Source organism: Protomyctophum parallelum (assembly GCF_964188405.1).
Source record: "Protomyctophum parallelum genome assembly, chromosome: 5".
NCBI lineage: Eukaryota > Metazoa > Chordata > Actinopteri > Myctophiformes > Myctophidae > Protomyctophum > Protomyctophum parallelum.
In genome coordinates this window covers 15,402,057-15,415,464 of record NC_139702.1, presented here as the reverse complement: position 1 = coordinate 15,415,464, position 13,408 = coordinate 15,402,057, and the positions used below count along the sequence as shown (strand labels likewise).

Sequence of the window (13,408 nt, the reverse complement as noted above, 5' to 3'; positions counted from 1 at the left end):
ATAGATGACATAGCAGTTTATTGTCAGCTCACACTGCAATGTGTGTGTGTGACGCAGTGTGCGCTAACGCACGCACGCATGCACGCACAGAGCCGGATTAACAATGGAACTAGGTGGAGCTTAAGCGCCAGGGCCCAAAGCTTGCAGGGCCTGGTACGAGACTATAGGTACAGCTGTTGCTTCTTTCGAAAAAATATAACGCAACATAGGAACCCCCCCTAGTGTTTTTGGTCTTCGTCTGAGAGTTTCTGTAGCAGTTTTCTGGAGGGGGGGGGGGGGGGGGGGCAGTCGGTTTGGGGGGGTTCCCCACGCCTGCGCGTCGCTTCCACCTCTGACAGAGGGGAAGCGAGTAAGCGACGCCGTCAGAAGCCCCCTTGCTCAGGAAGGCCCCCTCACTCAGACGGACCAAGTTGCGACAATAACATACAGCCTATGTAAAGAGGAATATAAACAAGACCTTGGCGCAAAACTTCATATTTACCCTGCTCTAATGCAACATGCAAAAGTGTGTTCTTACATCCTCCATTTCACGATTTCAGCACTCGTGAGTAAATTAATTTAATTGCTATTATGAAAGTTTTCAGTGACGTTGGACCCACAGGTTGCATTGTCGTCAATAATGAATCTGTCTTTAAAACGTTCTTATATTAATATAGCATATTGGCATTGTCTGTTGGTGCACACATGTTATATGGACCATGTAACAACATGGTCAACAGCACTGTTTGCAAACGTAGCTACATTTGTTGGCCACAAAGACAATTTAGACAAAACCTGCTGCTGCCTGCTAATGGAGCTTGTAGATATAGGCTAATTATTTTTCGGGGAAATTGCAGATAGTTTAGCAGAGACTGAAGTTGGAAAGGCTGTGCGCAGTGCAGTGCCTGCTGGCTGCTGTGTCTTGTGTCAGCGGGCAGCGCAGGCAGTAGTGGATATGCGCTAAACGCATGCATGTTAATTAATTAATTAATGAATTGGCTGAATCAGTAGGGGCCTTTTGATTTGGTGAAGCGCCAGGGCCTTGAGAGGGGTTAATCCGTCACTGTGCACGCACGCACGCACGCACGCACGCACGCACGCACGCATGTGTTATATTTTATTTTGTGTGTTTGTTGTTGTATTGTTTATTTCCCCTTTTTGTGCAGTCTCTGTGTTTTTATTTATTTATTGCACGGCGGCTCCCTTCGCCAACTTGTAGTCTTTTATATTGTTCTTAATGAACTTTTAATCTGTTTAATCAATGACCTCTTCCATACAGGAGCCAGCTGGCTTCTTCCTTTCCTTTCCTTGCATTGCATTTTTGTTCTTTTATATTTAATCGTCTAGTTTTTATACTATGTGCTAAATAAATAAACCTACACCTAAACTCTCACCTGCTTGAGACCAGCGATGGAGTAGGGTTAGTGTGTGTGTGTGTGTGCGTGCGTGTGTGTGCCTCACACCTGTTTGAGTCCAGTGACGGAGTAGGCGTGTCCTTTCACCAGTTTCTTAAAGGTCACAGCCTCCATGTCCAACGCACTGCTGATCTGTGCACGCACGCACGCACGCACGCACGCACGCACGCACGCACGCACGCACACACACACACACACACACACACACACACACACATACACACACACACACACACACACACACACACAATAACATTAGATTTACAACGTGCACGCACACACACACACACACACACACTTTGGACATTTGTCACCGAATCTTTTTTCATCCCACAATTTTGTAACTAATTTGTTTCACCCAGTGTCAATTATCTAATGTAATCCTAGGTGCTACAATTCCTCTGCCAACCTGGGGAGAGCAACGGACTGACCTCATGCTTCCTTCTATGCATGAGGAGTGACTGCTCCTTTTCAGGCGGGAGGGGGGAGTTTCCCTGGTTGGACGTAACGCGTGGAAGGAACACGTTATTCCAACCAGTTCCTTTCCCCTTCATCAGGCTCCCCGACTGGCCAGGGGGAGGCAGTATAGAGACCAGTTCCTTTCCCCTCCATCGGGCGCACCGGCTGGCCAGGGGGAGGCAGTATAGAGACCAGTTCCTTTCGCCTCCATCAGGCGCCCCGGCTGGCCAGGGGGAGGCAGTATAGAGACCAGTTCCTTTCCCCTCCATCAGGCGCCCCGGCTGGCCAGGGGGAGGCAGAAATCTAATGCCTTTTAATAACTCCAGCAAACCAACAAACTACACTAGTATAAATTCAACATTCCCCAAAAATGAAAGAGGCAAAACCAGCATGTGAGAATATACTAACTTGTAGATCTGCTATTTCCACTATATGTCTCTGTGGAACCTGCAAGTCAAACTAAATGTAACGCCTCAAGTCCTACAAACAAAGTACTCACATAATCAGATTACTATCTGAGTGAAAGTATTCAGATTACTTACGTCTATGGAGCTAGCCAATCAGATCAGAGTTCTTACGTCTATGGAGCTAGCCAATCAGATCAGAGTACTTACGTCTATGGAGCAGCCAATGAGAGAGCCTCTGCCCAGAGCCTGGGCGATGATGCGGTGCAGGTCCTTTGGCGCCCTCTTCAGGTCGATCATCTCAGAAACTCCTCCGGTGAAATCCTCAAAGCCTTCGATGGTGGAACCGCCAGACAATGCCTCGTATGACCCGTTTAACCTGAAATACAACAAAAAATATAATAATATAATCCTCAAAGCTCCCGCTTATCCGTAGTCGGGTCGCGGGGGCAACAGCTCCACCAGAGAGCTCCAGACTTTCCTCTCCTCCAGAGCAACATTAGTGACTTCCTCCTGGGGGATCCCGAGGCGTTCCAAGGCCAGTGAGTCCATGTGTTTCCTCCATCTGGTCCTTGGTCTGCCCCAGGGTCTCCTCCTAGTGGAGACAGACAGACAGACAGACAGACAGACAGACAGGTATCTTACTTAGCGTATGCCTTCTCCAGCAGGGCGCTCCAGAACTCCCGTCCCTCGGCAGAATGGACGAACATCAGCTCTCCGTCTTTGCAAGGAAGTCTGTCATCGATGACCACATCCACCCACTCGCCATACTGCCAGAACTGGAACAAATACACATGTTATAAATGTTAGAGTTAACAATTTAGCTGCTTTTGACGGAGCATTCCATCAAACAACAAATTACATGCTCAGTCATGACGGAACGTTCCGCCAATTAGAATCCAACTATCAACTGCTTATAACGGAACGTTATATAGCGTCGCAAATCATGAAAATAAACACAATATTTTGGACCAAACAACCTGCCGTTTTTTTGTTTGGCCCAAAACATTGTGTTTATTGTCATGATTTGTCACGACAAGCGTCGTTTCTGATCTCGTTTCTAATCTCGTTTCTAATCTCGTTACTGATTGGCACGTTTCTGATCTCGTTTCCGGGTCAGGTGTCCGTTTAGCGCTATAGCGATAGCAACTGCAAGCTAACCAGATGATAATGACTCTGGAGATCTTCGTCCCTATTGGTTCGCCAACCGAGAAGGCGAGGCATGCTAGATTCAACGGCCAATAACACGATCGCATGGTCGCAATTACCTTTTTTTTTTTCATCAATCAGTCAGCTCTGATAATAATACAGATAATAATAATTCAGATAATAATAGTAATGATATACTATTAATAATATCACTGGATGCCAATAACTGGAGCTTCCATCACTCCAGACTGTACGACGGAAGCATTTATATTTTACTCATGATCAGAGCTTCCGTTGCTCCAGACTGTACGACGGAAGCATTTATATTTTACTCATGATCAGAGCTTCCGTTGCTCCAGACTGTACGACGGAAGCATTTATATTTTACTCATGATCAGAGCTTCCGTTGCTCCAGACTGTACGACGGAAGCATTTATATTTTATTCGTGATCAGAGCTTCCGTTGCTCCAGACTGTATGACGGAAGCATTTGAACATTGCAAGAGGCAACAGTCGGGCGTTGCCAGACTAGTATTCTGACCTGGAAGTGGAACATCCCAGCGTAGTGTGTGTTGAAGTCCTGGCCGAGAGGAACCACTCTGTGGAGCAACGACTCGTTGAGAGTCAACGACGCGATGGCAGCGAGGAGCCAGCAGTCACCTGTTAACATGCACACACATACGCACGCATGCACGCACGCACACGCACACACACAATGACAGGCACACATTCTTAGACAGACAGACAGGCACACATTGTTAGACAGACAGACAGACGGAAGAGCTGTCATTAGTACGCAATAAAGCGGAAGTGGAGCCTCCTCGCCACATCTGTTGTGTCTTTACAGTCGCACACATTTATCCTAATATAAATATAAATCATCTAAGCGTATATAGCTTGTTGCTTAGCAGAAAAGAAAATACAAAAATTAAATGTAAAGATATTTTAAAATATATTTCCGTGAACGGAAATGGCAGCTTCCTTACTCAGCTCATGGGGCTGTAGGTCCAGACTCTATATAGCATTCCTTACTCAGCTCATGGGGCTGTAGGTCCAGACTAACATTCAGAGATTGTGGCATAGTTGTCTGGTTACGTGAGACTAGATACACACAGAAGTCAGAGTCAGAAAGTCATAAACAGCTTTGTTCATGAATGGTCTGTCTGTCTGTCTGTCTGTCTGTCTGTCTGTCTCACCCAGAGCTCCCTGGCAGACATCTGTCCTGGTGGCTCCTCCCACAATGAACTGAGGGCTGTCAGTCAAGTCCTGCAGGAAACAAGACAGCCAATCACAAGACAGAAACTCTGTGTGGGGGGTGTGGCCGACAAAAAAAAAATCAAAGTACATTTGATTCTTTTTTGTCGGCCTCAAAATGTACTTAAAGCATTGTAGAAAATGTGCAATACATTGATTGACTTACTGACATCACACCATCAGAATGTGTTTTCACTTCCTGTCACACAAAGTGCTGAGCTGACGGTTTCCATAGCAACCAGAATGTTACCGCGGCGACACAGAGGAGTCTGTGAGGCAGGTTGGCACGCAGAACGCTAGCTCAGCACCGCACACGCCCGCACGCACGCCCGCACGCACACAATATGATGTTTGTGCAGGCAGGAGATTCATCTAAAATCACTTCCTGTTTCAAACCCCCGAAAACAGGACACTCATTTAATTCACTGACTCAATCACATTTCACAAACCTTGTCTGTCTGTCTGTCTGTCTGTTATGCGAATATATAGCGAATCGCCATAATCCTCTACGAATCGCCATAATCCTGGTGAATCGCCATAATCCTCTACGAATCGCCATAATGTGCGGTTCCGTGAGGCCGGAGGACAGGGCTGTGCGGCGCTAAAGGTTCCGTGAGGCGGTCCGTGCGTGGCGTTGTGATGAGGCGCACAAAGCGAGCAGCTGTCTTTCTCTTTGCTGCTAAGGAAGTATACAGAAAGACAGCGGCCGGTCCTTTTATAGATAGATAGTATATATATATATATAGAGAGAGAGTATTTCTTACCCCAGGGCGTTTCCACTCCACTCCGCGGGTCTTGGCTCCGCGGAGCTCGTCGTAGCCCAAGGAGGCGGGCTCGGCGGGGAAGGCGGGGTCTTCGAAAAGAAGCCCATCCCCCAGACACGCCTCCCTGAGCGTCTGGAAGTCCTGATTGGCCAGGAAGGGAACCGCCCGCTCGTGGGTAGAGCCAATCCCGTCGGCCCGCTCCCGGTCTCTGTGGATACGCGCTGACACACCCCCAAACATTCTGCTTGGACGAAACAGAAAGAGAGAGTTAGACACGCCCCCAAACATTCTGATTGGAGGAAACAGATAATTAGACACGCCCACAAATATTCTGATTGGAGGAAACAGAGAGGGGGCGTAACGTTTAATCAAACCAATCACTTTAATTGATTAATATAATAAATAATCGACGATTAATAATCTAATGAAATAATCAAAAGTAAATCAATTCAGCATCTCATTATTGGCATGGTACCCCCCCCCCCCCCAAATCTACAAACCTCCAATATCTGAGAAAATCACAATAATTTTGCACATTTAAAAAAAAAAATATATATGCAGAAATAGCAGATCTACAAGCTCACAACTTCTTTTTTGGATCCATTACAAATATGATGTAATAATGAATACTAAATTAGACATAAATCATGACATCATGGTGGTACAGTAGTTATAAATCATGACATCATGGTGGTACAGTAGTTATAAATCATGACATCATGGTGGTACAGTAGTTATAAATCATGACATCATGGTGGTGGTACAGTAGTTATAAATCATGACATCATGGTGTTGGTACAGTAGTTATAAATCATGACATCATGGTGTTGGTACAGTAGTTATAAATCATGACATCATGGTGGTACAGTAGTTATAAATCATGACATCATGGTGGTACAGTAGTTATAAATCATGACATCATGGTGGTACAGTAGTTATAAATCATTACATCATGGTAGTACAGTAGTTATAAATCATGACATCATGGTGGTACAGTAGTTATAAATCATGACATCATGGTGGTACAGTAGTTATAAATCATGACATCATGGTGTTGGTACAGTAGTTATAAATCATTACATCATGGTAGTACAGTAGTTATAAATCATTACATCATGGTGGTACAGTAGTTATAAATCATGACATCATGGTGTTGGTACAGTAGTTATAAATCATGACATCATGGTGGTACAGTAGTTATAAATCATGACATCATGGTGGTACAGTAGTTATAAATCATTACATCATGGTAGTACAGTAGTTATAAATCATGACATCATGGTGTTGGTACAGTAGTTATAAATCATGACATCATGGTGGTACAGTAGTTATAAATCATGACATCATGGTGTTGGTACAGTAGTTATAAATCATGACATCATGGTGTTGGTACAGTAGTTATAAATCATGACATCATGGTGTTGGTACAGTAGTTATAAATCATGACATCATGGTGGTACAGTAGTTATAAATCATGACATCATGGTGGTACAGTAGTTATAAATCATGACATCATGGTGTTGGTACAGTAGTTATAAATCATTACATCACCTGGTGTTGGTACAGTGAGTCGGTATCGAACCTTTAAACAAAGAGAACATATTTATTTATTCATTCATTTCAAATTTAAATAACACATCTCACCAATGTACAGTACGTGTTGTGACCACCAGGGGTCATCAATGTGTCTGTGGCCATGGCCACACACACACACGCACACACACACACACACACACACACACACAGAGAGAGAGATTGTGCATTACATTCACCCATTCACACACACCTTTACATAGATAGCACGCACACACACACACACACACACACACGCACACACGCGCATACACGCACACACACACACACTCTTTACATAGATGGTGCATTACATTCACCCATTCACTCACACACCTTTACATAGACTGTGCATTCTATTCACCCATTCACACACACACATTCACACACCTTTACATAGATGGTGCATTACATTCACCCATTCACACACACATTCACACACCTTTACATAGATTGTGCATTACATTCACCCATTCACACACACATTCACACACTGATGGTGGAGGAAACCATGCAAGGCACCAACCAGCACATCAGGAGCAATCAGGGGTTCAGAGTCTTGCTCAAGGACACTGCCACAATAACTCTGGGGGAGCCCACAGGGATCGAACCGGGAACCTTGCAGCTACCATCCAGCCACTCTACCGCTGAGCCACCGCCGCCCGGATGTATTAATTATGCCGCAGAAATTAAGATGTTTGATCAGGACAATGAATTCCATTTGACAGAAATGAATGATCGCTTGTTGAGACACACCCACACAGATATGTAGCAGGCGCACACACACACACGCGCACGTGCACACGCACGCACACACACACACACACACACACACACACACACACACACACACACACACACACACACACACACACACACACACACACACACACACGTGTGTACGGTTGTAATGCACAACTGTAACTCGAGAACCGTTCGGCCCACCGACTTCACATTCGACACGCGCGTTCCACACCCCCACAGGGAGTGCAGTGCCCGGTATCGAGTCGGTCGGACCCACGGTTCTCCAGAACCACCACAAAAGGCTCTGCTCAGGCTCTGCCAGTGGGCCTAATGAGGCCAACTCCTTTCACCTGGGTCAGGCTCTGCCAGTGGGCCTAATGAGGCCAACTCCTTTCACCTGGTCAGGCTCTGCCAGTGAGCCTAATGAGGCCAACTCCTTTCACCTGTGCAATTTCCAGCCTCTGCCTCAGCCAATTGAGGTTCAACCAATCAGGCTCTGCCAGTGGGCACAGGCACACACACAGATCTCCATGTGGGACACCGGCTGACAGTAAAAACGTATATCATCAAGTTCCCAAGTTGCATCGTTCCCAAGTAGGCCGGTGGCCTGCATACAGGTCTAGTTTATGTAAAACACCAAATGGACACAAAACAAGACTGCGCTTGTTTCCATTGTGGTCCACCTTGTAACATGAAACTATACACAAAGTACCTAGTTTTACAATTCTATCAGTCGAACGGCCTAGTTTTACAATTCTATCAGTCAAACGGCCGCGTTTTACAATTCTAACAGTCGAACGGCCGCATTTTACAATTCTATCAGTCAAACGGCCTAGTTTTACAATTCTATCAGTCGAACGGCCGCGTTTTACAATTCTATCAGTCGTTAGTCGTTGTAACTAACTATGACCAGTTAGTGTGAAGATGGAGCCATGATTTGCGCACGCGCACACACGTACACGCACACACGTACACACACACGCACTAAATGTAACGCCACACTCAGCTTCCTGTCACCGACATCACTGACTGACACATTCATCAACCAATCAGTGATCAGTGCTGATGCTGACATCATGAGTCAACTCTAATAATGCACTCTGGGAGCTTCCTGTTCTAAAAGCTTTGCATTAATAATCTATACGTGTGTGTGTGTGTGTGTCTGTCTGTGTGTGTGTGTGTGTGTGTGTGTGTGTGTGTGTGTGTGTGTGTGTGTGTGTGTGTGTGTGTGTGTGTGTGTGTGTGTGTGTGTGTGTGTGTGTGTGTGTGTGTGTGTGTGTGTGTGTGTGTGTGTACAGTCTGTCCACAACAAAATGCATTTCAAACACTTAAGGATTGAGTCATCAGCATTAGCTAATGGTGGACATTTGTGTCAGCATTCCATTAGACAGACAGACAGTCGACAGACAGACAGACAGACAGACAGACAGACAGACAGACAGACAGACAGACAGACAGACAGACAGACAGACAGACAGACAGACAGACAGACAGACAGACAGACAGACAGACAGACAGACAGACAGACAGACAGACAGACAAATTAGAAGATTGGGAAGATTGGGAAGTGAGTCTGTATAGTTCTGACTGCAATGGGAAGTTCATTCCATAGTTTAGATTGGGAGTGAGTCTGTAGTTCTGACTGTAATGGGAAGTTCATTCCATAGTTTAGATTGGGAGTGAGTCTGTAGTTCTGACTGCAATGGGAAGTTCATTCCATAGTTTAGATTGTACCCATATACATACTGTGAAATACAATGAAATGTACCCATTCTACATACTGTGAAATATAATGAAATGTACATACTGTGAAATATAATGAAATGTACCCATTCTACATACTGTGAAATATAATGAAATGTACCCATTCTACATACTGTGAAATATAATGAAATGTACCCATTCTACATACTGTGAAATATAATTAAATGTACCCATTCTACATACTGTGAAATATAATAAAATGTACACATTCTACATACTGTGAAATATAATGAAATGTACCCATTCTACATACTGTGGAATATAATGTTCAATCAATCAATTCAGGGTCGATTCCGTACAATAATATAACAGTTTAAATCAACGTGATAAACTTTATATTTGATAAAATATACATTATAAAACGGAAGGTGATTTTATTATCATGCCTATAATAAATTACATTCATGATATTCCAGTAATATGTACAGCTGTCAACGACATAAGGGGTTAAAACGGTTTAAAAACGTTACATTATTAAAAAGCATTAGAAATAACGGAACGTGATTTTATTCTCGTCTATAATAAAGTATATTGCGCAAACAGAAGTCACGTGACGCGGCGCAGCATCATTGCAACGCGACGCATGTTTTTTAAATCCACAAAATGCGTGCGTGTACATATACTTTAACACACGCACACGCAGCAGGTTTATAAACAACACCTATACCGTGCACACGCGTGCGTGCGTGCACGCCGTGTGTGTGTGTGTGTGCGTCAAATATAGAATAATGCACAATGTGTGAATTATTATTATGATAAAAACATTCAACTCACATCAAGAGACACTGAGACACTGCTGGGAGAGAGAGGCTGTGTGTGTGTGTGTGTGTGTGTGTGTGTGTGTGTGTGTGTGTGTGTGTGTGTGCGTGCGTGCGTGCGTGCCTGCGGACGGTCCGGTGTGGGCGGGGCTTACAATGGAAGCGTTGTTAAAGAGACAACGCCCCGCAGTGTCATGACGTCGCGGATACACACACACTCTCACACACTAAACCAGCTGTTTGTCTGTCTGTGCTCACAATGTTTGTTTTTGTTCTGACAGACAGACAGACAGACAGACAGACAGACAGACAGACAGACAGACAGACAGACAGACAGACAGACAGACAGACAGACAGACAGACAGACAGACAGACAGACAGACAGCAGTGATTCTCAACCTGTTTAATTTCAAGGACCTGCATTAGTCTAAGGACCCCAATTTAATGGCATTTCTATCTCTAGGACCCCCAATTTACAGACCCATATAGGCTAAGGGTCCATTTGGTTCCATGTGTTACACTCTCAGAGTTACAGACCCATAAGGGTCCATTTGGTTTCATGTGTTACACTCTCAGAGTTACAGACCCATAAGGGTCCATGTATAGCCTATAACATCATATTATATAATAATATAGTTCAGCAAGACAATACATTTCAGATTTCTTTAATGTTTCAACATGAAAAATGTGAAAACTATATGGGTATTATTTTAAAAGATATTCCTAAAAATAAATACAATTATTTTAAAAGACATGTATTGGTAACTTCTCCCTTTAGTCCATCCAGAAGAATTAATGGTCCAGTGAAATAAAATAAAGAATAAAGAGATATTACTGTATCACTAAACATATGAGATAGGCTATACCTTTTCAGACTCCATCATGGCCCATAGCACTTACCCTAACCCCTTAGATAGCATTTCTGTTGGCTTAGATAGCATTTGACACAGACTTATAGCATGTTATGTAAACACCACTATAATTGTATTGTATATAGTCATAGCACGCCATAGTACATATGTATAGCATAGTAGTAAATATGTATAGTGTATGTATAGTTTCATTATATAGATATTCCACTGTTACTTTCTTAGCTTACGCATGTTTCATGATATTGATAAATGCTTTTATGTGATGTATTCCCATGCTTTTGTTCTTGCTTAAATGTAAGTCGCTCTGGATTAAGAGCGTCTGCTAAATGCCTAAATTGTAAATATTACTCTATCACTAAACATATTACTCTATCACTCTATCACTAAACAGGGTGAAATTCACCCCAACACCTGCCTGTAGAATAAAAATCACACCCGTGTGAAGTGAGTGGTGCAACTCCATGTGGGGGTCCCCGGGAGGTTCCAGACCCACAGGACCACGGCCAGGGTGCCGGCCCGGTTCCGGCGAGCCGCCCCACGTCCGAAACGGTAGAGAAATGACAGAGTTACCGTGTGGGGATCCCTCCACTGTACCCTGTACTGTACTGTCACTGTACTGTACTGGCACACCCAAAATCATCATATATACAATTTACAATTTACAATTTAGGCATTTAGCAGACGCTCTTAATCCAGAGCGACTTACATTTAAGCAAGAACAAAAGCATGGGAATACATCACATAAAAGCATTTATCATGAGACATGCGTAAGCTAAGAAGGTAACAGTGGAATATCTATATGATGAAACTATACATACACTATACATAATAAACTATACATATTCACTACTATGCTATACATATGTACTATGGCGTGCTATGACTATATACAATACAATTATAGTGCTGTCTACATAACATGCTACTGTATAAGTCTGTGTCAAATGCTATCTAAGCCAACAGAAATGCTATCTAAGGGGTTAGGGTAAGTGCTATGGGCCATGATGGAGTCTGAAAAGGTGGGTTTTCAGGCTACGGCGGAAGATTGGGAGTGATGCTGCAGTTCTGACTGCAATGGGAAGTGCATTCCACAGTTTTGGAGCCAGAAGGGAGAAGAGTTTATATAATATACAGTTAATATGTGCATGTGCACCACTCAACAACAGGGCAGTGTTCTAGGGTTAAAAGCGTCTGATAAATGCCTGCATTATAAATTGTAGACAGATTTGGGTAAAGAGATAATGTCTGGCTAGGTGGTCGTTGTAGGGAGATAATTCACCTCCTTTATGTAAGGGATAATGTCTGGCTAGGTGGTCTTTTAGGGAGATAATTCACCTCCTTTATGTAAGGGATAATATCTGGCTAGGTGGTCGTTGTAGGGAGATAATTCACCTCCTTTATGTAAGGGATAATATCTGGCTAGGTGGTCGTTGTAGGGAGATAATTCACCTCCTTTATGTAAGGGATAATATCTGGCTAGGTGGTCGTTGTAGGGAGATAATTCACCTCCTTTATGTAAGGGATAATATCTGGCTAGGTGGTCGTTGTAGGGAGATAATTCACCTCCTTTATGTAAGGGATAATATCTGGCTAGGTGGTCAACTCCCTGAAGACCTAGTGTGTGAATGGGTGTGTGAATGGGTGAATGTAACACACAATCGATGTAAAGGTGTGTCAATGTGTGTGTAAATGGGTGAATGTAACGCACAATCTATGTAAAGGTGTGTCAATGTGTGTGTAAATGGGTGAATGTAATGCACAATCTATGTAAAGGTGTGTCAATGTGTGTGTGAATGGGTGAATGTAATGCACAATCGATGTAAAGGTGTGTCAATGTGTGTAAATGGGTGAATGTAATGCACAATCTATGTAAAGGTGTGTCAATGTGTGTGTAAATGGGTGAATGTAATGCACAGTCTATGTAAAGGTGTGTGAATGTGTGTGTGAATGGGTGAATGTAGTGCACAATCGATGTAAAGGTGTGTCAATGTGTGTGAATGGGTGAATGTAATGCACAATCGATGTAAAGGTGTGTCAATGTGTGTGTAAATGGGTGAATGTAATGCACAATCTATTTAAAGCGCCTTGGATAAATGCAAAACCTAATTATAATAGAAAAAAGAAAAGAAAAACAGTTTATTAATTTTTTTAATTTCCTGAAAAGTTCATATTTTGGACATATAGTGGCTTTCTGCCGTTCAACAGAGATACTATAAAAGAGTGAAAGAAAAAGGAATGCCATTATTTATATATATAACATTATTCCATAAACACA

At 43.3% G+C, this 13,408-nt stretch overlaps 1 protein-coding gene across 2 annotated transcripts in view; it reads right to left on the bottom strand.

The window, feature by feature from the left end:
• The window catches only part of LOC310859448 (calpain-1 catalytic subunit-like), a 27,283-nt gene extending 16,917 nt beyond the window's left edge, over nt 1-10,366 (bottom strand). The window contains exons 1-8 of one of the 2 annotated variants that reach the window (XM_083765990.1): nt 10,278-10,366; nt 6,975-7,005; nt 5,424-5,664; nt 4,602-4,671; nt 3,947-4,065; nt 2,903-3,036; nt 2,468-2,636; nt 1,443-1,526 (exon numbers count right to left, since the gene is read on the bottom strand). In XM_083765990.1, the coding sequence (XP_083622116.1) occupies nt 1,443-1,526; nt 2,468-2,636; nt 2,903-3,036; nt 3,947-4,065; nt 4,602-4,671; nt 5,424-5,663 (816 nt within the window). In that variant the 5' untranslated portion in view covers nt 5,664; nt 6,975-7,005; nt 10,278-10,366. The remainder of the gene's footprint in view (nt 1-1,442; nt 1,527-2,467; nt 2,637-2,902; nt 3,037-3,946; nt 4,066-4,601; nt 4,672-5,423; nt 5,665-6,974; nt 7,006-10,277) is intronic. The other variant, XM_083765991.1, reaches the window with a different exon arrangement.
• Between the last annotated feature and the right edge of the window lie 3,042 nt (nt 10,367-13,408).